The 27906-nt window shown below is 35.2% G+C and overlaps 1 protein-coding gene across 2 annotated transcripts in view; it reads right to left on the bottom strand.

The window, feature by feature from the left end:
• Positions 1-27906, bottom strand: part of MED14 (mediator complex subunit 14) — a 429754-nt gene that overhangs the window by 200660 nt on the left and 201188 nt on the right. For both annotated transcript variants that reach the window (XM_090411452.1, XM_090411451.1), the window contains exons 16-17: positions 27119-27278; positions 12397-12613 (exon numbers count right to left, since the gene is read on the bottom strand). In XM_090411452.1, coding sequence (XP_090267578.1) covers positions 12397-12613; positions 27119-27278 — 377 coding nt within the window. The remainder of the gene's footprint in view (positions 1-12396; positions 12614-27118; positions 27279-27906) is intronic.

Below are 27906 nucleotides of genomic sequence, written 5' to 3' on the forward strand. Positions count from 1 at the left end.
ATTACTTTGAAAAACTGCTAAATGAAACAAGCAGTGATGACAGCACAGTGATAAAAAACACTGACCAGGCATGCAGTCAGGAATACATATCCATACTTGAAGTAGAAAAAGCCATCAAAGGCTTGAAATGTGGAAAGGCAGCAGGAGTAGCTGATATTCGACCAGAAATGTTGAAGTATGGTGGTATAAAAGTCTTACAGTGGCTGCACTGCATAGTTCAGAAAGCCTGGACTGAGGGACGAATTCCCGATGATTGGAGTAGAGCTCTCATAGTACCCATATATAAAAAGGGAAATAAAACTGAATGTGAGAATTACAGAGGTATTTCCCTACTGAGTGTTCCTGGCAAGATCTATGCAAGTATACTTGAGAAACAGTTGAGAAGAATTGTGGAAGAAAAGCTTGGTGAAGAACAAGCTGGATTCAGGCCAAATAGAGGCTGTCAGGATGAATAACAGAGGGGATAATCTTCACTTTACGACAAATAGTCGAGAAAGCATGGGAATATAACAAAGATCTGTATTTAAGTTTTGTCGATTTGGAAAAGGCATATGACAAGGTGCCAAGAGAGAAGCTATTCAATAAGCTGCAGTTATATGGTGTCAATTGGGCATTATATCAAACAATACTTAGTCTTTATTTGAGTTGTGAGTCAGCAGTTAGAATTGAAGGAAGTACAGGAAGATGGTTTAATGTTAAATCTGGTGTGAGACAAGGATGTACATTATCCCCTCTGTTATTCATTATCTATATGGATCACATTATGAAGGAAGGTGGTATTAAACCTGATATCAAAATTGGAGATGTTAATGTCAGCTGTTTGCTTTATGCAGATGATGTTATACTTCTAAATAAATTCACTACAAGTCTGCAAGATTCTCTGACTAAACTGAATAGCTGTTGTAATAGATACGGTATGAAGGTCAGCAATAAAAAGACAAAGACAATGAAAATAGTCAGAATCATTGAAAATATCAACTGTGTTGTGAATGGAGAACCTGTGGAACAAGTAAAACATTTCAGCTACTTAGGCACGATTTTTACTGAATATGGTAAATTAAATATAGAAATAGACAACAGAATCAGCAAAGCTGGTATGGTGGGAAGTCAATTGAATAAATTCATATGGAATAAGAGAGAAATTAGTCAGAACACTAAATTAGCTGTATACAAGACAGTGTTCAAACCAGTTTTAACTTATGGATCTGAGAGCTGGGTAAGAAGTAAAACACTTGATCACAGACTAGAGACCGCAGATATGAGAGTCCTAAGAAAGATTAGAGGCGTGAACAGATGGCATCAATGGCAATATCATATTAAAAATAAGGATATTAGGAAAGAACTTGACATTGTTAGCATCCAGGAATGCGTTAACAGAGCTAATCTCAGGTGGTATGGTCACTTAAATAGAATTGGAGAGGAAAGATTAGCAAAACAAGTGTTCTCTGCCAGGTTGGTAGCAAAACGACCCAGAGGAAGACCAAGATATAGGTGGATTGATACGGTACAAAGTGCCTTAGACGATAGAAATATAAGATCTGATAATGTTGGAGTCTTGACAAGTAACAGACTGATTTGGAGGAAAATTGTAGATAGGAAGTTAGTAATGATGTAAATTTTTCATGTAGTACTGTCATATCCTGTACACCCCTTGAGGGTACATGGCAGGAATTTCATGATGATGATGATAATAATATGAATATTATATTTAAGCAGTTTGTATCGCTGCACAGTATCACATGCATACATACATACACCGTGTAGCTCAGTGGAGTGTGTACACCATGGTGCTTGACCACACGAAGGAAGACTTCTTGGTTTCGAATGTAGTCGGTGACTAGAAGAAATTTTTCTAAGCCTTTTTTTCGGCCGGTTCCCGAGTTAGTCGATCTCAGGCACGAGCGGGTTTTTTCTCTTGGAAACTCAAGAACCCACATTATTTCAGACATTAAATGCAAGTGTTAGGATTAGGGACTACGAGATGGTGGCACTTGTTGAGCCCTCTCTCTTCACTGCATGCCGCTTAATTAGTGATAGCCTTGGTCCAGCTATCTCTGATTGGGTACCAGTGGAAATTGAACTGCCCACTCAGTCTCCAAAAGTTAGATAGGACTAAAACGGCCTTGCCTACTCCCTACATATGGGAATAAAAAGGCGTTAGCTAATTATTTTTTTTTATTTTGATAATAATAAGATATTGTACAATGTGAATTTCTAATTTTTTGTCCTTACCTGGCAACATCACTTTTCTAAAATTAAATTCAAATCAAAAATAAATTATAACAGTGAACATTTTTTTAAAAGTTAATTTCAAATAAGGAATAATAATAAAAAAAAAAAACTGGTACACGGTGTATGTATGCATGCATGTGATACTGTGCAGCGATACAAACTGCTTAAATTTTAAGTCGATTATAATAATACTAAATAATTTAACTACTGTGTACATGCTAACTTTAGATTAACAGTTACATTTTTTTTTGAAGAATTATAGAAATAACCTGAGATTAACATAAAAAAGGTGTTTTACAATAGTATTTGTGTGTGTGTGTGTGTGTGTTATTCCTACCTACAAAAGGTTAGTAACCTATTTAGTACCATGAATTAGTTAAGAATTGAATAATCTGGTAACCCAAATCTAGACACCAAATATACTTTTTCAAGCTACTTCAGACTTCCAATAAGCAGATGGTTCTCACACCCATATAATCATGTCACCTAAAAGTGTATAGATGTCATTTATTATCAGAATAATTAAAACTAGAGACATTTGTGGTTTATATACTGTCATTTTGAACATATATTTTACCTAATTTTGCCACTAAAAATGGTCTCAGTGAAACCAAGCTTAATTCAACAAAGTTTAGTAGAGAACACAAATACCTATAATAAATTTAGTTTAATCCCTTATCCAAGTGTGAGCAAACTAAGTTTGTGCCTGAAAGTATCTTCAGGACTGGGGTAAGGTGGTACAACACCGGGCAACTTGTTACAAAGGTGGAGCAAGCTAACATCACTCCTTGCAGATATGTATAATGTTATGCATTAAGGGAAGGGCCACTACCCAGACTAGTTTTGACCTTTACTGAGGTCTCTTCAGGGGGAGCCAGGCCCAAGTGGAGATACCAGGCAGAAGCATTAGCAAGGTCTTCTCCACCTATAGGAGTTGCCAAACGGTGTGCCACCTTTTTATTAAATTACTCTGGATTTAGAGAAAGATGTTGAAAGTTTATTTTTCACTTGGTTAGACTACAATAAATTTAGTTTAATCCTTTATCCAAGTGTAAGCAAACAAAGTTTGCACGTGAAAGTATCTTCAGGACTGGGGTAAGGTGGTACAACCGCAAGAGATGTGTTTTGCATTATGAGAGATACTGAGATAGGAGTGATGTTAGCTTGCTCTACCTTTGCAACGAGTTTCCCGGTGTTGTACCACCTTACCCCAGTCCTGAAGATATTTTCAGGTGCAAACTTTGTTTGCTCACACTTGGATAAAGGATTAAACTAAATTTATTATAGTCTAACCAAGTGAAAAATAAACTTTCAACAAATACCTAATTTTGTTAAATTTCACCCAGCCTGTACATGCATACAGGAAAGTCTGTAAATATCTGCCTCTGAGAATACAATATATCTACTACTACTAATATAGCAGGTTCAGTGCTAGGCAGATCATTCTTTGGATACCTCTTCACAAAGGCTTAAATGGAAGCATGCTATTAAGTCATTACCAGTCAGACTTGTAAAGCCATAGTCAAGTTTTGATCTTATCAATGCTCTGTACATTCAAAGCACAGGACAGCCATCAGCACCCCAGTAGGTGGAAGACAGAGTGCATGGAACGTTCATTGTTTTACGGCACACTTGTCCTATAACTGAGGGAGAAAAGTGAGTTTCCTATCAAATGTCAGTCCCAAGAACTTGGTTTGTGGTGCAACTGGGATTAGTGATTGTCCTAGTCGGAGATCTGGGTCCGGATGAAGACCATGCCTGTGGCAGAAATGCACACAAACTGTCTTCTGCCATGAAAATCTAAACACATTTGAAAGCACCCATTTTGAGAGATGGTCAATGGCTTGCTGCAGTCGTCTTTCTTGACTCTCATATTAGATGAATGACAGAAGATGGCAAAGTCATCTACATATAAGACATTACTTACTGTTGGAGGAAGTTGTTCTCTTATTGAGTCGAATTTGATTGCAAAAAGTGTGACACTTAGAACAGAACCTTGTGGGACACCTTTTTCTTGGTTATAGGTGCAAGAAAGAGCAGTAGACACCCAGACTTGGAAGATTCAGTTGGATAAGAAGTTTCTGATAAAAAGAGGAAGATTCCCTCTAAATCCGAAATTATGTAAATCTTGTAGTATTCCAAATCTCTAAGCAGTGTCATATGTTTTTTTCCATTTTGAAAAAAATCTATACAATATGCTTGCATTATAGGATGGCATCTCTAATAGATGCCTCCAGCCAGAAAAGATGGTCAAAGGTTGTTTCTCTCCAGAAAAAGACAAGAGTTAACCATTTTTTCCAGAATATTGCACAAGCAGCTGGCCAGAACAATTGGATGATAGTTATTTGGAAATTTTGGATCCTTCCCCAGCTTAGAATATGCGATTATAATCACTTTTGCCAGGTATCTGGAAATATGCTCCCACGGAAAATTCTATTATAAAGGTGCAACAGTTGATCCATGGCTGATGTTTTACCATTGTATAATAGATATTATCAGGTCCAACAACAGTTGGATAGCATTTAGGCAATGCAGTTTTCGATTCTACTTTGATAAATGGCCTATCGTATTCTTCTATGCCATTCGAAGAAAACTGGATTTGCTGTTTTACTGCTTTGCTTTTTTGGGAAAGGAACTCAGGGAAATAAGATATTGCCAATTTTTTTTGCAAAAGTTTTCCCAAGTGAGTCAGCAATCATTGCTGAATTAGCAACTGTACAACCATTGTGCTTAAGGATAGAGAGCCGGTAGGTGGTTTATCTGCCTTTCATTTTCTTCCATACTTCTTTGGTGTTGGTGGACCTTGATATAGAAGAAGTAAATTGGATCCAGGACTGGATCCCATGCATGTATGAAAGCAATTAGGTTTGTTGTTGTGGAGTACATGTAGAAAATACCTCCCAAACTTTCTTCTGAGTTTCTTTGGCTGCTGTGCAATCATCATTTCACCATGGCTTAGAAAAACGTGGGAATTGACTATATGTTTTAGGAAATGCAGTTGTGGCAGTTGCTATAATATAATCTGTTCCATGCTTCACTGGGGATGAACTGACTGTTGCAGAATCAAAATCTGCTAATGAAGAAAAAGTGGACCAGTCAGCTTGCTCAATTTTCCACTGTGATATCTATGATGTAGCACATGGGTGCCCATGTAGAAAAGTTGGATATCATGGGAAAGTGATTGATCCCAAATAGGTTGTCATCTGTTTCCCATTTAAACAGTGGGAAAAGGGAGGGTGAGCAGATAGTTAAGTTGAAGGCAATGAATGTTCGGGTAGGCATATGGAAGGTGTTGCTTCCTGTGTTTAAGAGGGAAAGATAGTTGTCATTAAGCATACACTCAACATCTCTTCCTCTAATGTTTGTCTGGCCTGCACCCCATAGAGTGTTACATCCATTTAAATCCACCATTAAAAGTAAGGGGATGGTAATTGCGATATGACATCATCAAGGTTATCTTGAGAAATATCTGCAGCAAGAGGGAGGTAAATGCAGCATACTCTTATTATATTTCCCTTTTTGACTAAGGGTCTTATAGCAAGTTTTTCTATGTTGGTGTTAATATGGATTTGCTTGAAGAGGGAATGGTTGCCCACAAGAATGGCAACTCCTCTGTGGACAGGTCATCCTATCTTGTCCTTACGAATAATGGTGACATTACAGAGAATTGGATCATCACTTGGCTTTAGGTATGTTTCCTGCAAATAGAAGCATACTGATTCATACTTCTACAAGAAAGTCTTGATGTCATCCATGTTTTGCTAGAATGCACGACAATTCCATTGTAAGGAGAATGTTTCCATTATTCATTTGTGGTGATGTCATCTGGCTTCTTCTAATGAGCAATTTTGTTTTCATTAGACTTGGATTTTTTCCTTTTTTGGGAATTGTGGAAGGCCAGTATCATTTCTTCTTCTTCTAGAAAAATATCCAAGATGTCAAATCAGACACCCTCAAGAGCATTTGGCATAGTAATTGTTTTATCTTCCTGTGAGGAAGCAGAGGTATTCATGCTATCTGTTGGTGGGCCATCTAGTAAAGGGTGTGGAGGCATATCTTTGATCCTCTGTAGTGCATGTTCCATTATTTTTTTTTTTAATAAGAGGATTTTCATGTAGTGGGACCATAATGATTTCTCTCTTTCATTCATTCAGAGGAGATAACAAGCAAATCATATCTTTCAGGGATGTTGTAATTGTGAGAAGGCAGGATTGACATCCTTGTCAATGTTCCAACTGACACTTTCTTTATCACTGCCTTCTCGGCATACGAGAGAGTTCAGCAGATGTTGTCTCCTGGTGAAGTGACACTATACCAAAACACAAGGTGATGCATTGTTCACTTTTTAACTTTTGTATCTCCTTTTCATCCTTCCACCTTTGGCATGCTTGGGATTTTGCTTGGTTGCTCTCCCTCACAGCTGGAGCATTTTGGTGTTTTGCCCCATACAGTTTCTATTCTCATGTTCTGAACTGCCACATAGAGCACAAACAGCTAAGCCAAGACAGTCAGTTTGAGAATGACCATATTTCTGATTTAAAGCAACATAAAGGGTTTGGAATATATAGTCTTACTGAATAGTTAAGGTATCCTGCTTCGGCAGATGTTGGTAGCTTTGGTTTGTTAAAGGTAAGTATGATGTTTCTGGTGGGAACTAGATGCCCATCCTTATGTATCCAGATTCTTCTTATAGTTGTCACTCCTTAATCCTTGAGTTAGGAACATATCTCTTCATCTGGAACATTAAGGAGTCTCACTTTGCTATTACACTTCTAGAAAAGTTTAAAGTTTGTACAGAGTGACTGTGATCAGTACTCCTCAGATAGATGTTGCATGGAGTAATTTTTTTGATTCTGCTACTAGCTGCTTCAATAAGGATATCTCCGGAATGCAGTTTCTTTACAACTTTTGAAGATCCTGCCAAATCTCCCAAACTCTTCTGGATGAAGGGCAACATTTTTCCAATTGGATGTTCACCTGCAAAATGTAACATTAAGAACAGTGGTGTATTTATTGCAGCTTCTGATGTTTTTTTGTTTCTTATTTTGGTTCTCTGTTAATGATAATATGGTTTCTGAACTTGGTTGGGGCTTGTTGAGGGCTCCCTGATAAGCAAGAGGATGAAGTATTCATTTTCAGGAAGAATTTAGTTTGCTGCCAGAACTCCTCACCCACCACAGAACCACACATGGATGCCCACTGACCAGCAAGCAATGACTGTGCTAGAGAGTGGAACACCAGAGCTATCCCAGATACTATACAAGCACCACATCAATCCTTAGGCCATGTCCCTAGACCATGGGGAAGGAGACTTAATGCAATACCCTTGACCCCTGCAGGCAAGCCCACTAGACAACTGATCCTGGCTGGGCCATCCAGGACCACTCATCTTGCTGAGGCAGACGCCAAAGTAGTGCAAAACTATCCTTTCTGGACGCCCACAGGTCACATTGCACTGCAAACACAGCATCAAGGCATTGGATCCCAACGATGGTAGTCTGGAAGATAAGATAGTAAAAACAATTCAGGAGAAGTAGAGTAAAGAATATAGGAAGAAAAGCAAAGAAAAAGAGGAAGAAAGAAATGGGTCAGTAAAATGGGGAAATGGACAAAGAAACTTATTTGTGTCTATGGTCCCACAAAAGGTTCTCCTAAGGAAGAAGAAGAAGTCCTAATGACTTGAGCAGGAAGTTGACATAAAGAAAATGGAAAGAGTGGTACTTGATAGAGATCTAAACAGCAGAGCAGGAAGAATCCCACCAGGCATATAGAAATATTTTGGGAAAATTTGGAGACAAGGGCAGGGATAATGATAATGGAAAGTATCTGCTGAATTTCCGCTCGGGATATGGACTAGTCATTGCTAACACTATGTTTCAACATAAAGATGTGCACAAGTTCACATGGTGAAAAGACACAAGAAATAAGAAAAGCCTCATTGACTACATCATTGTTGATAGCATCTTTATGCTGCTTCAAATATAAGAGTGTACAGAGGATCTGAAATTGGAAGTGACCATCACTTAGTTTTGAGTAAGATAAAACTAAATATCACATTGAAACAGCATGTAAAAGATTTTAAAAGAATTAAAGTTGAGCAGCTTTTACAGGTAAACTGTAGACTCAACTACAAACATTACTGAAGAAAGAATGAAACGGATCAAAAACAAGAAACAAACCTTGGAGTGTCAGTGGCAAATATGGAAGAAAACACTGATTCAGCTAGGGAGGCATACAATGAAGTTGTCTGCAAGGATAGAAAAATAAGAACACCATGTTCTACACAAGAAGCAGTCCTGGAAAAGAAGAAAGCATACCAAAAAAAAAAAAAAAAAAAGAACACAGAGAAAAATGTAAAAGAGCTAAGCCACATGTGAAAGTAGCTAAACAACAGTCATGGGAAGACTTTCGAAGAATACAGAAAGAAATAAATATCAGGAAGATGGCAAAATGTTCTGGAGACTATTGAAAAGGCTTAGAAATGGAGGAGAGAGTACTAAAAGGAGTCTGATGACTTACAAAACCGGAAGAGTTAATTGTTTATTTTTATCAAACTTATTTACCTTAAAATGTGGTCTCAATACTGAAAGCTTCCCACAGAATTAAGCAATGGAAACTTACATTTTCATGTTATTTATATTTATTTTATTTTTTTCAAACTGATGAAACCAAAAAGCTTCAGTGATTATATTTTAATTTAACAATAACACAAAAAGCATTCATTGGCCCCAAGAGTAGTGCTTCCCAATAGCACACCAAGTGTTCCTTCAAATTGCTGAACAAAAAATCACTTTCCCAATGAGGTCAGATAAATGATAGATGACTGTATATAGATACATACACACATAGTGTCCCATTAAACAGTGAGACAGATTTTTTTATGCATGTATTGTAAATAAACAGAATTGGGTAAAAAAAATATATATATATATTGTTTTAACTGCTAGAGTATGCTCTTTGCAACAAGCCCAGACACGTTGAAATAGCTCATTAGTTTCTCAAGCAGATGCTGTTTGAGTAAGACAGTGTTAGTGTATCATGTAAAAAATTCTCTACAAACAGTACCAAGATCATAATCATTTTAGAGAGAATCGTGACTGGCGATGATTGCAGTGCTTCCAATATGTCTCAGAAACAAAATTCCAAAGCATCGAAAGGCATTCACTGACATTCTGAAGACTGCGATAGGTTTCACTGCAGAAATCTTGAGTCAAAACAATGCTGACTGTTTTCTCTGACATTCGTGGAATTGTTCCTTAGTAATTTGTTCTGGAGTGCCAAATGATTAACAATCCATACTATCTGTTGTCAATGCCATGTCAGAATCGACATGAAACAAGTGAGACAACAGCAGTACTGAACAAACAGCTGGTTGTTGATGCACAACAATGGGGAAACAGTTTCTTCTCACTTCCAAATCCACCACAATGCTCAAACATTTGCCATATTCGCTGGATTTTGCACTGGTGAGCTTGCTTTTGTTTCTGAAATTAAAAACGGAATTCACAAAGGCACTAGTTTGACTCAGCGGAGGTTATCCACTGAGTCAAACCAGAAGAGTTGACTGCTGAGCACAATGCTATACCTTTAGATGCTTACCAGTGGTGTTTTGAAAATTTGTATGAATGATGAAAATGTTTCATTGAGTTATGGGAGATTATAATGTAAATAAATGATTCAACTTCCTGTATTTGCTAATTTTTTAAAATGAATTTTGTCATGTTATTTCAAGGGCATACTATGTGTACGTGTGTATATACAAGGGTGGTCTGAAAAGTTCTCACCCTAACAATGAAAAAACTAATTTATAATTTCAAAATTATTTTTATTTTTAAATATAATCTCTCTTAAGACTAATACATTTATTCCAGCGATGCTCCAGTGCCATTATCCTGTCCCTGTAGTGGTTCTCAGTAAGAACTGCAAAATACCCCTCTACAGATGCAATCACCACTTGATCGAAGAAAAACACCGATCAGCAAGGAAGAGTTTTAGTTTTGGGAAGAGATAGAAGTCAGATACAGCCAAATCTGGGGAAGAGGGTGGATGTTCCAACAATTCATAGTCAGATCCCTTAATTTTCCTATTGCCAAAACACTTTTGGGCAGGTGCATTGTCCTGATGAAAGAGGATTTTTTTTCTTGTGCAAATTAGTTCTTTTTCTCACAAATTTTTTTGCCTAGCCTGGTTAAAAGATTGGAATAATATTCCCTGGTTATTGTTTTATTCTTTTCAAGATAATTAATAAACAAAATGCCTTTAGCATCCCAAAACACTGATGCCATGACCTTTCCTGCTGATGAAATGAAAGAAATTCATTCGAAGTTCATAAACGTTTATGGGCACTCTTCTCCTTTTTTTTCGACAATTGAGAAATGGGCTGCCAAGTTTAAATGTGGCCGTACTAGTCTTGAAGATGATCCATGTGAAGGATGTCCAAAAAGTGTAACAAACACCAGAAATCATTGATCAAGTATACGATATGGTATTGGATGACCGGCGAGTCAAAACGCCTTTGTCTTCTTTGGCGCTGGACAACTGGCTTCTGTCCACTGTTTTGACTATTGTTTGGATTATGGTGTGTAATGGTGAATCCAAGTCTCATCCATAGTAATAAATCTACACACAAAATCAGCTTTATTCTTGTTAAAATGCTCTAAGAACTGTTCAGAGATTTTCATGGGAGTGCATTTTTGATCTGCTGTGAGCAAGCGAGGCACCCATCTTGCACAAAGCTTTTTCATATGCAATTCTTCATGAAAAATATATCCTACACATTCTTTTGAAATGCCTATAGTCTCAGCAATTTCATGCGTTTTGACTTGCTGGTCATCCAATACCATATCGTGTACTTGATCAATGATTTCTGGTGTTGTTACACTTTTTGGACATCCTTCACATGGATCATCTTCGAGTAAAAGTATGGCCACGTTTAAACTCAGCAGCCCATTTCTCAATTGTCGAGGAAAAAAAAGGAGAAGAGTGCTCATAAACTTTTATGAACTTCGAATGAATTTCTTTTGGCATTAACCTTCTTTTACAAGGAATTTTTATAACCGCACGATACTCAATTTTGTCCATTTCAAGGGATACAGACAACACTTTTGCAGCAGACAGCTGTATAAAACAAATTACTTGATAGAATGACTTGCAATTTCACATGGATGCTTATGACAGATGTACCAACTTGGGGAGAAAAAAAAAATCTTGCTATAATGTTACCATCTACGGTCGAGGTTGAAAATTTTTCAGACCACCCTCGTATACAAACACAAAACATTTAAGTTGTGTCTGAGTTATGAAGCAAACTATCTTTGATGCAGAGATTTCCCTAAAGACACCACTTATCTGTTTAACAATTATTTTCTATAAGCTTGAACACAAAACAGTCATTCTGCAGAGATCACACAGAAATGACACTACTTAGAATGACAAGTATTACCAAAACGAAGACATCACTATATGAGATATAAGTATCATAGTGTGCAATTCTGCAATGCAGGAGAGGGATAACCGAAGGGAAGGACCAAACTAAACTTCTCATCTCACTGAAACTTTGTTATAGGAGAGATCCAAATATTGTATATCACTGCTCTCAGAGGTTTCATCACTCTTTTAACCAAACTCCCGAGATATCAAGAAAAACTTTAGAGAAGTTATGATTTTTGAATATATATGTTTAGATTAAACATATATCCAACAATTGGAGTGAATCTTAACTTGGAAATTCCCACAATGGTATAATCTACATATTTATAAGCATGCCGATAATACTGTTGTAGTAATTTTCTTATTGTTATTATTTGTCCAGTACTTGTGCAGTACTGGAATGAAAATGTTAAGCATGTTTTTATGTGTTGTGTGTCTTATAACATTTATGTCTTCTCTTGATTATTAAAAAAATACCAAACATTAAAAAAAACTGCTATCCACTTCATTCAACCTGTTGTGAATTGTGAGGGTTATTAAATATAAGATATTAAGAGTATAGCATTATATTTTCTTAACAATATATTTGATGTCACACTCATTTATAGTAATTGAATGATTAATAGCATCAATTAGCAAAAGTCTACAAATATTCTCACTAGCAAATAATAAACTCAGGCTTACTATTTTAAAATCTGTATTAAGTTTGGATTTATAAAGGAAAATCAATACTACCATCTAATTTGGTACATGGTCCATGGGTGATGGCAAATGTGTCTAATCGAAGAAAAGTGATAACCTTTAAGTAAGATTTAGGAAGCTCTGCATCGAGAGACGTTTCTTCTTTTTGGTCCATAATATCATCCTCCAACTGCTGGGGTTGTACAGTCATTAAGTAATATGCTTGCTCTATTTCACATGGGCTACCAGGTTTTTCTTCTAAATGTACTACCTAGATGAAATAACAATTAATATGCTTACAAATTAAATCGAAGATCCTCCCTGCCTTTGGTTCTCCTGCCAAAGAAATATGCATGCATGTGTGTGTGAGAGAGAGAGAATCTGAATTTCTGATAGCAGTAAAATAAATAAAGCAAAAATGACTTGTCAAAGAAAATAATAAAAATTTCACAATTTAACTCAGTGATAATATAAATGGTGTGTATAGAAAATTGGTCTGTAAACTGATTTTGTAAATTGTGTGCAATTAAATACAACACAATTAACTCTCATTAGTAAACTAACAAGGTACAGGCTGAGATTACAGCTGAAGCAACTAAGAATATAAGGGTAATCATGTGTGATCTCCAACTGTCTTGCTGGTTAAGCAAGAGCATTCCAAAGCTTTCGGAATGCTTTGTAACAGTTTGCTATTTCAATAACTAAATAATCTTACTACATAATTAAAAAGGTTCATTTATTTTTGGACCATTGCAGGTATAATGGTGATAGCAACTTAATTTCTTGATAACAGGTTCTACTTAAGTATTGTAGTCAGTGCATATTTCTGATAACTTAAAGATACCAAAAATGCCCTTTTTATTAATTTATTTATAACTAAATTTAGTATACATTTATAGTAAAATACAACTAAAGTTGTATACTACTATAAAGTCAGCTAATTATAAATAAATTATGTAATTACATATGCAAATACTATTAAGTAACTAGAATTTAAAGCCATATCCATTCAGCGTGAAGATTGCCTGTCAGCTATTAAGGCCTATGTATACAAAATTTTAGTTATAGCATTCCAGCAATTAATATGTATATATATATATATTAAAGCACTTCTTACTACATCAATCCACCCACATCGAAGGATTGTAGGGTCTTTTTTTTTACCATACTGACATCAACCACTTATTTTGCTAACCTTTCCTCTCTCATTCTGCTTAAGTGACCACTGTGAAAATTAGTTCTGCTCTCACATTCCTGAATATTAACAATGTCAACTTGCTTCCTAATGTTCCAATGAAGGAAAGAAATGCTTCCTAATATCTTAATTTTATTTATGATTTATCACTGATTCCATCTGTCTACTCTTTTAATTTATCTCAAAATTCATGTCCATAGTCTCCAGTGCTTGGCTGACTTTAAAATTAGTTTGAACAGAGTCATGTATATAGCTGGTTTAGTGCTCTGACTAATATCTCTCTTATACTATATAATTGACTCTTCATTATACCAGCATTGCTGATTCTGTTGTCCATTTCCATATTTAATTTGCCCTCTTCTTCAATAAAAATTATGTCTCAAGAGCTGAAAATGCTTTTCTTGTTATGTAGATTTCCAATCAGGATGCAGCTGATAATTTCAATGTTCTGCTTATTTTTGCAGTTTTGGTCTTCAATAATGCTGATTTTCATGCCAAATTCATTACAGCACTTATTCAATTTAGTTAAGAAATCTTGCATATTTGTACAGGATTAAATTAAGAGAGCTATTCATCTCTAGAGAGATGAATAGCTCCAGTTTTGATATCAAGCCTAATGCTATTTTCCTTCATAATAACATCGACTTTACATCAAACCGTTCCTTTCTTCTTTCAATTTCCTAACTGCTGACTTACAACTCAAATAAAATAAGACTAAGTACTGTTTAATATATTGTCCTATTCATGCCATATAATTGAAAAATTTTAGCAGCATTCTCTTTGTACTCTGCCATATGCTGCCTTTCCCAGATCTACAAAACTGAAATTCAGATCCTATTATATGCTCATGAATGTTTTAAGTATCTATCTTACAGTAAAAATACGATCCTGAAAATCTATTTGGCATGAACCGCTTGTTCTTCTCCAAGTTTCTTAGACTCTTCTCAAGTATTCTTGCACACATCGTACTCAGCAGGGAAATTCCTCTACAATTCATATTAAGTTTTATAGGATACTATGAGAGTTATATTCTATTCAACTGGAAGCAACCCTCAGGCCATATGAATTATGCAATCCAGCCAATGTAAGGCTTTTACACTTACATATTTGAGCATGTCTGTTTTGATATCATCTAACTGTAACTGCCTTTCCACATGTCAGGTTTTTGATGGCTTTTTCCACCTCATATTGACATGTACTTCTGACTACATTTCTCTTGCATTTTCTACCATGTTCTATCACTTCTTGTTTCATTTAGCAATCTTTCAAAGTGATTACTCCAGATATCCAGAATATAATTATCATCAGCTTTCATGTTACCTTTAGCATTTCTTTATGCCTTTTACAGTACTCTTTCCTCCATTTTAAGCTTTTCTGTATTCGCCAGAACCTTTTGTGCCATCCTGATATTCATCTTCTATATTATTACCAGTCTTCCCAAGACTTCTGTTTAGCTATTTTTACTTTGCTCTCTTCTATTTTTCTCTGTATTATCTTAAAGAACTTGCTAACTTAAAATTGCTTTTAACTTTTAATAAACTTTTTTCTTTTCCACAACCACCTCTAACTTTCTGAGTCTGCCATGGACTATTGATTTTTTTTTTTACTTTGCAGATAACTTCACTACAAGCCTATCTGGCTGAATCCATCAATGTTTTCTTCATTTTCTGTAAATTAGTTTCTAATGGTTCTCATTTTCAATCTCTTTCATTTTTTTGCTTGAATAATATTTGTATATTTAAGTCTAAGGTTCACCTCTGATAGCCGCTCAAATATGATTCTTTAAAATTTTCTTAAACACTTTTTTTTATTATGATATTCAATTATATTCTGCTCAAAACTAGATGATCACTTCCTATTTCAAATCTTCTGTGTATTCTTTTGTCCTAAACCAACATGAAGATATTGGTATCAACAATAACATAGTAAATGAGATTTCCTTATTTATTGTGTGTTTTCTCCATGTGAATTTGTGCACATGTTAATTCATGATATTTGTAATGACTAGTTCTAATGAACAGAAATCCAGTAGGTACCTTGCTTAACTTTGGTATTTTCCCACAAAATATTACAAAATATTTCTATATGTCTTGTATTTCATTTTCAACTCTGCTGTTTTGATCTTCAATAAGGAGCAATTTTTCCTCTTTCTTTTGTCAGCTGCTATGTCTAATGACTTTAAAAATTCATTCACTTCTTCGTTTGTAAAAGTTTGTCCACATCTCTCAACTTGATACCGCCTGCCATCCAAGAAGATTATCCTTGTGTTGAATATTATAGTTATTTCTTCTTTTCTCTGACCATTATTGCTAGTAACAACATTTTGTATTTGCATATGCTGTGTCATCAGCATATCAGATGCCATTGATGATTTCACCATTTACATTAATACCTTCCTTTCAACATTTTTTTTGAAATATGGCTTCTCAGTATATGTTAAAAAGGAGAGGCGACAGCATACGTCCTTGCCTTACTCCTCGTTTGATGTTAATCAAGTCTGTAATAATGTCATCAACTTGAACATATGTTTTTTGGTTCCAATATAAGTTTTTGATGATCCTGATGTCTTTGCCATCTAATCCAATTCTTTTTAATAATTCAATCATTTTAGTAAGTTGGACTTTGTCAAATGCTTTCTTGAAGCCGATGAAGCAATTTATATGAAGCAAATGAATACTTCCTTGTTTTGGTCACTACATCTTTGGAATAAGATTTGAGAACAGAAAAGAGCCTCTCTCATTCCCAAACTACTTCTCAAGCCAGGTATCACTGATGGTATCTTCACATTTTCTGTATATTCTTTTTTGAATTATTTTCAGAAACATTTTGAGAACATAACTTATTAAACTGATCATTCTATCATCCTTACAAGTTTTAGCATTTGGTTTTTTTAGGTAGCACGATGACGGCCGACTGTAACTAGTCTTGAGGGATTATGCCTGTATCGTAGATCTTATTAAATAGTTTTACTAATATAGTAATGTTGTTGCCATCTAATAACTTTACTATTTCTGCTGGTATTCTAGGCCTAAGGCTTTACCATTTTTAGCAGAGTTCAGCACATATTCTACCTCTGATCTTAGAATGCCTTTCATCTGTATATAAGTATTTTCTGGATTTTGCCTGTTATCAGTAAAGACTTATTCTACATATTTCATCTATTCTTGTATTTTATCACCCTTTTTTTTGGATATTATTTCTCCCTTTTTGTTTTGAAGGATACATAGTTGATTTTTCTTAAATATACCTGGGGTCTCTTTCAGCTTTTTGTGTAGATTAAAACTGTCATGCTTTTCCTGTAGAAATTCTATTTCTTTACATTTTTCATTCGTCTAGATTTCTTTTGATTCTTTGATCTTGTTTTTTTTTTTAATTTTCTGAACTTCTTTATGTGAGCCCGTTTTCCGATCCATGAGAGAAAGAATTTTGTCAGTTATCCAATCTTTCTATTTTACTGTTTTATCAGGACACAAAGTATTGGCACATTTCTCTACGAAGACAGATTTTAATTTGTCTCATGATTCATCAACCCTTATGATGTCATCATTCTTCATAAGTGCTATTTCTTGATTCAGTTTTTTTCTAATCTCTGTTTTTTTTTAACTTTCCTAGATCAAATCTTTTTTGCTGATGTTTCTTAAGTATAGCTTTCAGTCTAAGTTTTAACTCTGTCACCAGTAGATTATGGCACACCACCCCAAATTTAGTAACTGGGTGAATGTAAAATAGCATCTTAACAGAAAAGATTGCCTAATTTTTAGAGGTCTAGGAAGATATTGATGTGATGTGTTTGTACCAGGAGAGACTGGAGGCAACTGTCAGTCAGTGTGTGTGTGGGGGGGGGGGGATTTTTGTGTATTACTGAGGATAAGGGGCAGGTGAGCTGATATCCCTTTAATGAGAAAAAAAGCATGCCTACATTTTAATGTCATTGAAGGTGACCACATTGTCCTTGCCCAACCAAAGAATAATATGGAGATCAGTGTTTAAGTGTTTGCAAATGATCTTAATGTTTAGTATGTCTTAAGAACTACGTCATAATGGTGGTTGCTGATTAGTGGCGAGCTTCTAAGTAGTGGAGAAGATGACTGTTGATGACTTTCTCCATTATTTTGGAGAGGATTGATGTGATGGTAATTGGTTGGCAGTAGGAATGCAAACTACTGACTCAGAATAGGTTGAATAATCCTCAGTAATTCTTCTGCCAGTTCTACTTCTTTTTCATTGACACGTCTTACATTAATAGTGCCAATCTGATTTCTGCTGATGTTGGGTAGTATGGTTCAACACTGAGTAATATTGAGTGAAACATGAAAATTTCATTTCAATCTTAATGCAATCTTTTTAGCATAGTTCAGTAAATTCGTCACTGATAATAAATGATATAAACAGTATGATATAAAAATAGCTCCCATAACAGAAACAAAAAGAAAACAAAAAAGGGATTAAAGAAATAAGTTATATTCCTGCTTTTGCTCTTTCAGAGCAAAAACAGGAACCATACTAATATCTAAAGATTAAAAAAAAAAAAATAGTTAGCTATAAATAATCAAATGAAAGAATAACAGAAGCAAGATTAAATATGCAAATAGGGAACATGACAATGTTTAGGTCTTTATGACCTTGAAGAAAAAGAAGAAAAATCAGAGGAAGTTTGCAAACAACTTCAGCAAATAATTAACACAAACAAAAATGACTACCTACTTATATTAGGTGATCTAAATACAAGAAGAGGTAATAAAAAGACTACATCAAAATAAGAATTAAGATTAATTGAATTTACCCTATTCAATAATTTAAAAATAACAAATTTCTTTTTTAAGTATAAAGAAGTGCACAAATACATATGAGAAGCAAGAAGATTTAAATCTATCATTGGTTAAATAGTAGGAAAAAAAAATAACAAAACAATCTAATAACATCATCATACAGCTACTGGAAACATTAAAACCTTCAAAATGGCTGAAGAGCAAAACAAATAAAAGAACAATAGAAAGTGAATTTAAAACAAAATTGTTACAGAAAGAAAAATATTAGAAAAATGTTACCAAAGACAATTAGAAGAAAATTTACTATAAACAGTGTTAAATGAAAATATTGAAAAAGAGCAGAAGAATATATGCAACATAATAAGGAAAGCAGCCAATAACAGCCTAAGAAAAAAAAAAAAAAAAAAAATGACACAGAAAAGGGGCATTAGAAATTAGTACAAACATATAATAAAAATAATATAAGAGAAAAATGAAACCCTGACTGATTCAGCCAGAGAGGCATGTGGTGAGGTAGTCTGCAAGGATAGAAATATCAGAACTACATGGTGGACACAGGTAGTTAAAGAGGCAGTGGAGGAAAAGAAGAAAGCATATCAAAAGTTCCTGGCAAATAAGTCAGCTTGTGCTCTTAGAGAATACAGAGACAAATGTAAGAAAGCAAAACACTGTGTAAAAACTGGCTAAACAAAAGTCGTGGGAGGACTTTGGCAAGAACATAGAAAATAAATATCAAGAATGTGGTAAGATATTCTGGAGGTTGTTGAAGAAGCTTAGAAATGGAGGAAAGAGTGCTGTAAAAGGAGTTAGAGATGATAAAGGTGACATGAACATGGGAGAAAAAGATATCCTTGAAGTATGGAATAATTACTTCAAAAAATTGCTAAATGAAACAAGCAGTGATATTGACATTGTCAGCATCCAGGAATACTTTAGCAGAGCTAATCTCAGGTGGTATGGTCACTTAAATAGAATGGGTGAGGAAAGATTAGCAAAACAAGTGTTCTCTGCCAGGTTGGCAGGAAAACGACCCAGAGGAAGACCAAGATATAGGTAGATTGATAAGGTACAAAGTGCCTTAGACGATAGAAACTGATAATGTTGGAGTCTTGACAAGTAACAGACTGATTTGGAGGAAAATTGTAGATAGGAAGTTAGTAATGATGTAATTTTTTCATGTAGTACTGTCATATCCTGTACACCCCTTGAGGGTACATGGCAGGAATTTGATGATGATGATGAACAAGCAGTGATAGCACAGTGGTAAAAAACACTCAACAGGCATACATATCCATAGTTGAAGTACAAAAAGCCATCAAAGGCTTGAAATGTGGAAAGGCAGCAGGAGTGGATGATATTCAACCAGAAATGCTAAAGTATGGTGGTATAAAAGTCTTACAGTGGGTGCACTGCATAGTTCAGAAAGCCTGGACAGAGGGATGAATTCCTGATGATTGGAGTAGAGCTCTAATAGTACCCATATATAAAAAGGGAAATAAAACTGAATGTGAGAATTACAGAGGTATTTCCCTACTGAGTGTTCCTGACAGGATCTATGCAAGTATACTTGAGAAACGGTTGAAAAGAATTGTGGAAGAAAAGCCTGGTGAAGAACAAGCTGGATTCAGGCCAAACAGAGGCTGTCAGGATCAGATCTTCACTTAACAACAAATAGTTGAGAAAGCATGGGAATATAACAAAGATCTGTATTTAAGTTTTGTCGATCTGGAAAAGGCATATGACAAGGTGCCAAGAGAGAAACTATTCAATATGCTATAGTTATATGGTGTCAATGGGGCATTATATCAAGCAACAGTTAGAATTGAAGTACAGGAAGGTGGTTTAATGTTAAATCTGGTGCGAGACAAGGATGTACGGAGGCTGTTCAATAAGTTATAAGACTATATTTATACAGAAAACAGATTACCTTTAATCGTCATCATTTACATGGTCTTTTTCGAAGTAACTATCGTGAGATGCGATGCATTTGTCCCAACGTTGTGTCCACTTCTTAAACACATGTGAAAGTCCGTTTTTTTGAGAGTTCTTTCAAAACCGCCTCCGCAGCTTTTACACATGCTTTGTTGCTTTCGAAATGGTGGCCTCTTAGTGGTTTCTTGAACTGAGGAAACAGCCAGAAATCGCACGGTGCAAGATCAGGCCTGTATGGAGAGTGTGGTAGGATATCTATGTTGTTTTTCTGCAAAACGTCCACTACACAACCAGCAATATGTGGCCCTGCATTATCGTGGTGCAATAAGAAGCCATTCTTCAGCAATGGACGCTTCCTTTTGATGTGCTGTACCATTGTCCATAAAACACCTGCATAGTATGAGCCGTTTACAGTATTCCCGGGTTCTACAGCGTGTTGGTAAACAATGCCTTCGTAGTCAAAAAACATTATGGTCATAACTTTACCAGCTGATTTTACAGTTTTTGCTTTCTTGGGAGTAGGCGAAGACGGATGCTTCCATTCACTGCTTTGTTGTTTCATTGTAGGGTCACAGTGATACAACCAAGCTTCATCTGCTGTAATGATGCATTTTAAAAAGTTGTCACCTTCTTGTTCCAGTCTTTCTTTCCATTCTGTGCACACATCCACTCGATGCTGCATTTGCTCCAGTGTCAAGAGTTTGGGAATCCATCGGGCGCAAACGTTTCAGTCCCAAATGTTCAGCCATGATTGAGTGAACAATTCCACAGAAATATTCAGGAGACAACATGCAGCTGGCGTACTGAAATTCTGCGATCCTCCCTGATGATAATCGCTGCTGTGTTGATCATTGTCTCTGTGATGGACATTGAAGGTCTTCCCTCACGTTCAAGATCTTCCACATTTTGCCTTCCTTCCTTAAAAGTTTTATGCCAGCGAAAAACACTTGCCCTCGGCATTGCTTCATTGTGAAAAGCTTCGCGTATCATGTTAAAAGTGTCCAATGCCGATTTTTGCAAACGCACACAAAATTTAATCACATAACGCTGTTCCAAGTACGCTTCCATTTCGACGACTGGTTTGCGGCTCGTAGGTGCGCCGAAACAGGCTTGCATTTAATCACATGACACTCTGGCACATCAGCCAGTATACGCCATCTATCAACCTCTTTTATTAATACAGACAGCAACATTTCTTTATTCCACAGAAATTAATATTGTAATAAGTGGTTTCGCGACAGTAAAATTAGTCTTATTACTTATTGAACAGCCCTCGTACATTATCCACTCTATTAATCATTATCTATATGGATCACATTATGAAGGAAAGTGGTATTAAACATGATATCAGAATTAGAGATGTTAATGTCAGCTCTTTGCTTTATGCGGACGATGTTATACTTCTAAATAAATCTGCTACAAGTCTGCAAGATTCCCTGACTAAATTGAATAACTGTTGTAATAGATATGGTATGAAGGTCAGCAATAAAAAGACAAAGACAATGAAAATAGGTAGAATCGTTGAAAATAACAACTGCATTGTGAATGGAGAACCTGTGGAACAAGTAAAACATTTCAGCTACTTAGGCACGATTTTTAATGAAGATGGTAAACTAAATATGGAAATAGACAACAGAATCAACAAAGCTGGTATGGTAGGTAGTCAATTGAACAAATTCATATGGAATAAGAGAGAAATTAGTCAGAACACTAAATTAGCTGTATACAAGACAGTGTACAAACCAGTTTTAACTTATGGATCTCAGAGCTGGGTCAGAAGTAAAACACTGAACCAAAGACTAGAGATCACAGATATAAGAGTCCTGAGAAAGATTAGAGGTGTGAACAGATGGCATCAATGGCAATATCATATTAAAAATGAGGATATTAGGAAAGAACTTGACATTGTCAGCATCCAGGAATGCGTTAGCAGAGCTAATCTCAGGTGGTATGGTCCCTTAAACAGAATGGGCGAGGAAAGATTAGCGAAACAAGTGTTCTCTGCCAGGTTGGCAGGAAAACGACCCAGAGGAAGACCAAGATATAGGTGGATTGATACGGTTCAAAGTGCCTTAGATGATAGAAGTATAAGATCTGATAATGTTGGAGTTGTGACAAGTAACAGACTGATTTGGAGGAAAATTGTAGATAGGAAGTTAGTAATGATGTAAATTTTTCATATAGTACATTCACATCCTGTACATCCCTTGAGGGTACATGTCAAGAATTTGATGAAGAGAGAAAAGAGAAAAATGAAGGCTTACAGAAAACAGTTATACAGTATAAATAAGCTAAATCATAAAAGAACCATAACTAAAATGTTATTAGAACCTTGCATAGAGAAACCTCAAATAAATACGTGAAAGAACAGAGTTAAACAGAACACAATAATCAACATATAAAATCTTGAAGTAACTGGGAAAAAAAAAAAAAAGAAAAGAAAAGAGAGAAAGAATGAAAATAAGATAAGTAAAATGAAATGAAATAATTATTATGTATATGGAAACATAATGAGTTTAGTACTTCTAACCAAATAAGTAATAGTAACAAATTAAAAGCCATAACATAGAGATGAATTAATTGAAATTGTAAAAAAATAGCACCAGGAAGTAATGGGATATGGAACTATTTAAATATGCTGGCTTGGAACTGCACAAGAGACTATTAAATCAATCAAATAAAAATTTGCAAATCAGGAACAGTTCCAGATGACCAAAAGAAATCTATTATTTTGCCCATTTTCAAAAAACAGGATCAATCAAAATGAACAAATTATAGAGGAATAAGTGAATTGGATTAGAAATACAAAATACACACAGCAATATTGAAAAGGAAATTAACAGTATAGAAAAAACATTTAGTAGAAGAACAGAGGATTTAGAAAAAGTTGTTTTCATGTCTTGATTCAGTCTGCATTTCAAAAGACAGTCAATCAATCAAAAAAAAAAAAAAAAAAAAAAAAATCAACCTAAATACTCTTATCCTACTTGTAGATAATGAAACATCCTTTGATCTAGTAAAAAGAAGCACACTGTTTGATATATTAGTTAAAACTGAATTATCCCCAAAATTCACTGGTCGAGTGGTAGCATACCTGCTCTCCAACCAATTTTGGGCATGGATGTTTGTCTTTAGGTGAGAGATGAATTTCGTTATTCGGTGTGAAACCACCACCCCACTTAGGAGACATGAAGTGGCTTGAAAAAGTTCCAAGTTTGGTCTCTAATATTTTGAGATAACATGTTGTGAGTGACTTCTGAAGATCATTTCACTTTCAGTATTTCATCCAAAATGGTATAAAATTTTTTCTATTTATTCAGTTAATAATATATAAAAAATCATATTTATTTTCAGCTATAAATGTAATAGCACTGTAAGTGGAAAATTTCTTCTAACATACCACAGAGCAATCACTTTCTAATTAGAAGAGAAAATCTAAAAAGAAAAAATAGAATTTGGATTTCGGATATAATTCTAATTACTAAACACATGCACAACCAGTAAAGGTTGGTCGATTGGTAGAGCTTCTGCTACCAATTGTTGTTGTTATGTTCCATCGAGTCATTTTTGACTCCTGGTGATCATATGAACATACATTCTCCATTCCGATCTGTCCCTGACCATGTCTTTCAGAATTTCCAAGCGCACTCCAGTTGCTTCTTTAACTCCATCCACCCATCTAATTCTTGGTCTTCTCTTCTCCTGCTTCCATGAACTTTAGCAAGCATCATCATCTTCTCCAGACTGTCATTTGCTCGCATAATATGTCCGAAGTATGACAATTTTTGCTTGATGATCATAGCTTTGAGGGAACAATCTGGCTTTATTCTGTCTATCACTGATTTATTGGTTTGCTTTGCAGTCCATGGTATTCTTAGTAAGCATCTCCAAACCCATAATTCAAATGCATCCATCTTCCTTCTTTCACTCCTTCTCAGGGTCCAACTTTCACATCCATACAGTAACACAGGGAATACCATTGCTTTCACGATTCTGATTTTTGTTGTGATGCTAATATCTTTAAAGATCTTGCTTAAATTTGTCGATGCTTTCTTTACCGAGTAATAATCTTCTTCTAACTTCTTCAGTACAATAATCATTTTTATCAATTTTAGATCCTAGGAGCACAAAATTGTTAACTGTTTACATTTTCTCCCCATCTATTTCAAAATCATTAAGTTCACATGTTGCCATAACTTTTGTCTTTTTGAGGCCATATTTAGCACTTTCTTCTTTACCTTTCATAATAAGTTCCTCCAAATCTTCTTTGCATTCTGCTAGCAAGGTGGTATTCATCTGCTTACCTCAAATTATTAATATTTTTTTCACCAATTTTAATTCTAACTGAAGACTCCTCCAGCCCTGCCATTCTTAAAATGTATTCGCTGTACAAGGTAAACAGGTACGGAGAAAAAATACATCCTTGTCGCACCCCTTTACCTATTGTGAAATACTCAGTTTCTCCAAGATCTGTTCGGACAGTAGCTTCTTGTTCATAATAAACATTCCTCAGAAGAATAATGAAATGCTCTGGGACTCCCATTTTTCTTAACACATTCCACATGATCTACAGAGTCAAAAGCCTTGCGATAGTCAAGGAAACAAAAACATAGACATTCTTTTGATATTCCTGTGCTCTTTCTATTATCCATCTCACATTGACGATTTGATCTCTTGTTCCTCTGCCTTTTTGAAATCCTGCTTGTTCACCTGGCATTTCTCTCTTCATGAATGGTTCCAGTCTTTTCTAAATGATCTTAAGACTTTATTTGCATGAGAAATCGGTGCTATAGTTCGGTAATTTTTGCACTCTCTTGCATCGCCTTTCTTCAATAAAGGTATATAAACTGATTTTTTCCATTCCCTAGGCAATGTAGCTGTGATCCAAATTCGCTGACATCATCATCAAATTCCTGATATATACCCTCAAGGGGTGTACAGGATATGATAGTACTACATGAAAACTTTATATCATTACTAACTTCCTATCAACAATTTTTCTCCAAATCAGTCTGTTAAATGCCAAGACTCCAACATTATCAGGTCTTATATTTCTGTCTTCAAAGGCACTTTTTACTGTATCAATCCACCTATATCTTGGTCTTCTCTGGGTCTTTTTCCTGCCAACTAGCAGAGAACTTGTTTTGCTAATCTTTCCTCTCCCAATCTATTTAAGTGACCATACCACCTGAGATTAGCTATGGCAATGCATTCCTGGATGCTGACAATATCAGATTCTTTCCTAATATCCTCATTTTTAATATGATATTGCCATTGATGCCATCTGTTCATGCTCCTAAGCTTTCTCAGAACTCTCATATCTGTGGTCTCTAGTCTTTGGCGTGTTTTGGCTAATTTCACTCTTATTCCATATAAATTTATTCAGCTGACTTCCTACCACACCAGCTTTGTTGATTCTGTTGTCTATTTCCATATTTAACTTACCATCTTCACTAAAAATCATGCCTAAGTAGCTGAAATGTTTTATTTGTTCTATAAGTTCTCCATTCACAATGCAGTTGATATTATCAATGTTTCTGCCTATTTTCATTGTCTTTGTCTTTTTATTGCTGACCTTCATACCATATCTATTACAACAGTTATTCAATTCAGTCAGGGAATCTTGCAGACTTGTAGCAGATTTATTTAGAAGTATAACATCATCTGCATAAAGCAAGAGCTGAGATTAACACCTCCAATTCTGATATCAGGTTTAATACCACTTTCCTTCATAATGTGATCCATGTAGATAATGAATAAGAGAGGGGATAATGTACATCCTTGTCTGACACTAGATTTACTATTAAACCATCTTCCTCCCTTCAATTCTAACTGCTAACTTACAACTCAAATAAAGACTAAGTATTGCTTGATATAATGCCCCCATTGACACCATACATCTGTAGCGTATTGAATAGCTTCTCTCTTGGCACCTTATCATATACCTTTTCCAGATCTACACAACTTAAATACAGATCTTTGTTATATTCCCATGCTTTCTCAACTATTTGTCGTAAAGTGAAAATCTGATTCTGACAGCCTCTATTTGGTCTGAATCCAGCTTCTTGTTCACCAGGCTTCTCTTCCACAATCCTTCTCGACCGTTTCTCAAGTATACTTGCACATATCTTATCAAGTAATGAAATGCCTCTTAATTCTCACATTCAGTTTTATTTCCCTTTTTATATATGGGTACTATGAGAGCTCTACTCCAATCATCTGGAATTCGTCCCTCTGTCCAGGCCTTCTGAACTATGCAGTACAGCCTCTGTACAACTTTTAACCTCCATACTTGAGCATTCCAATCTCCGATAAGTAGCCATAAATCTCGCTTTGGTGTTGCTTCTATCACTTCTTGTAATTTGCCATAAAATTCTTCAATGTCTTCTTCTGGTGCCTCTGTAGTAGGTGCATAAACCTGAATGATGGTCATATTCATTGAATGTCCACTCACTCTGAGAGAAATGATTCTGTCACTCACTGGATTATAACCTAATACATACCTAGCCATCTTTTTCCGCTACTAATAGCTCACGCAAAAAGTTAAGCAAGTCTGAGTGCATTTAAGTAGTTGGAAGGGGAAATCGATCAATGCTGTTGGCACTCTGCTGAGGACTGGTGATTCTCACAGAGTTAACTTCGGCCTGTAAACTGATGCATGTCAGACCTCTGTGCCCCCAGGGAAGTGGGGATATGACAAAAAAAAAAAAAACATGCACAAATTGTAAGCAGTGATATTAAAAAAAAAACAGTAATGAGCACTGTAATAAAAGCATTCATATTTTTTTTTACTCTGCATTTTTTCCAACCAATTTTATAAATGTGCTATATAATGGTATTTTTCTATGTGTATGGAAAAACAGCAACCAAATTTACTTACCACATAATAATGTTGATGTTTGCATAATTTAATAAATAATTTATGCTTGCTAAATTTTGATAAAGGATGTTCTGAAGGCACAATAAGAGGGAGTTGTTCACTAGCTAATGCAGGTAAATGCTGAATTGTTTTCTCACACCTTCGTAAAGTAACCCAAAACCTGAAAGTAACAAAAGAAAATATTACCAAAGAAATTAATTCAACATAATGTGAAACAATGCTATCAAAGGGAATTCTACTGGAATGTCAATTAAAACTACAAAAGGGTGAAAAGAAATCACAATGAAATAAATTAGTTTGAATTATTATTATGCTTGCCAGAAAATACACTAAATGAAAACTGTTCAAATGAAGGGTCTGAATTTCCAAGATTGACTATTTTTATGATTTAAGGTCATGCATCCTCTCTGTTAATACAAGCTGCACTGACTTCTAAAATAAGGGCCATATATGCATATTTTAGAGTTGAATGACATGTTCATCATAAATTCCTGATATGCATCCTGAAAGAGTACTACGACAATCCAGCAGGATACAATACCATGATTTTACATTACAAATTCATAACAACAATTTTCTTCCAAACTAACCTCTCACTTCAATCGAATTATTCCGGCTTTGCGACCACATTTTTATTAATAAAAGACTGCTTTTTAAAACTAAACAAGTAATAAAAAACAAACCCGACAAGTTTCGTTAGTTGTCAGACTAACATCTTCAGGGATAAAGAGAACTAACAGTTTAAAGCACAAACTATAAGAAATTATGAAAAAACAAGTTCATTTGTT

The sequence above is a fragment of the Typopeltis vanoorti genome, chromosome 21, assembly GCF_054136105.1.
Source record: "Typopeltis vanoorti isolate ZY-2024b chromosome 21, IOZ_Tvanoo_1.0, whole genome shotgun sequence".
Classification (NCBI taxonomy): domain Eukaryota; kingdom Metazoa; phylum Arthropoda; class Arachnida; order Uropygi; family Thelyphonidae; genus Typopeltis; species Typopeltis vanoorti.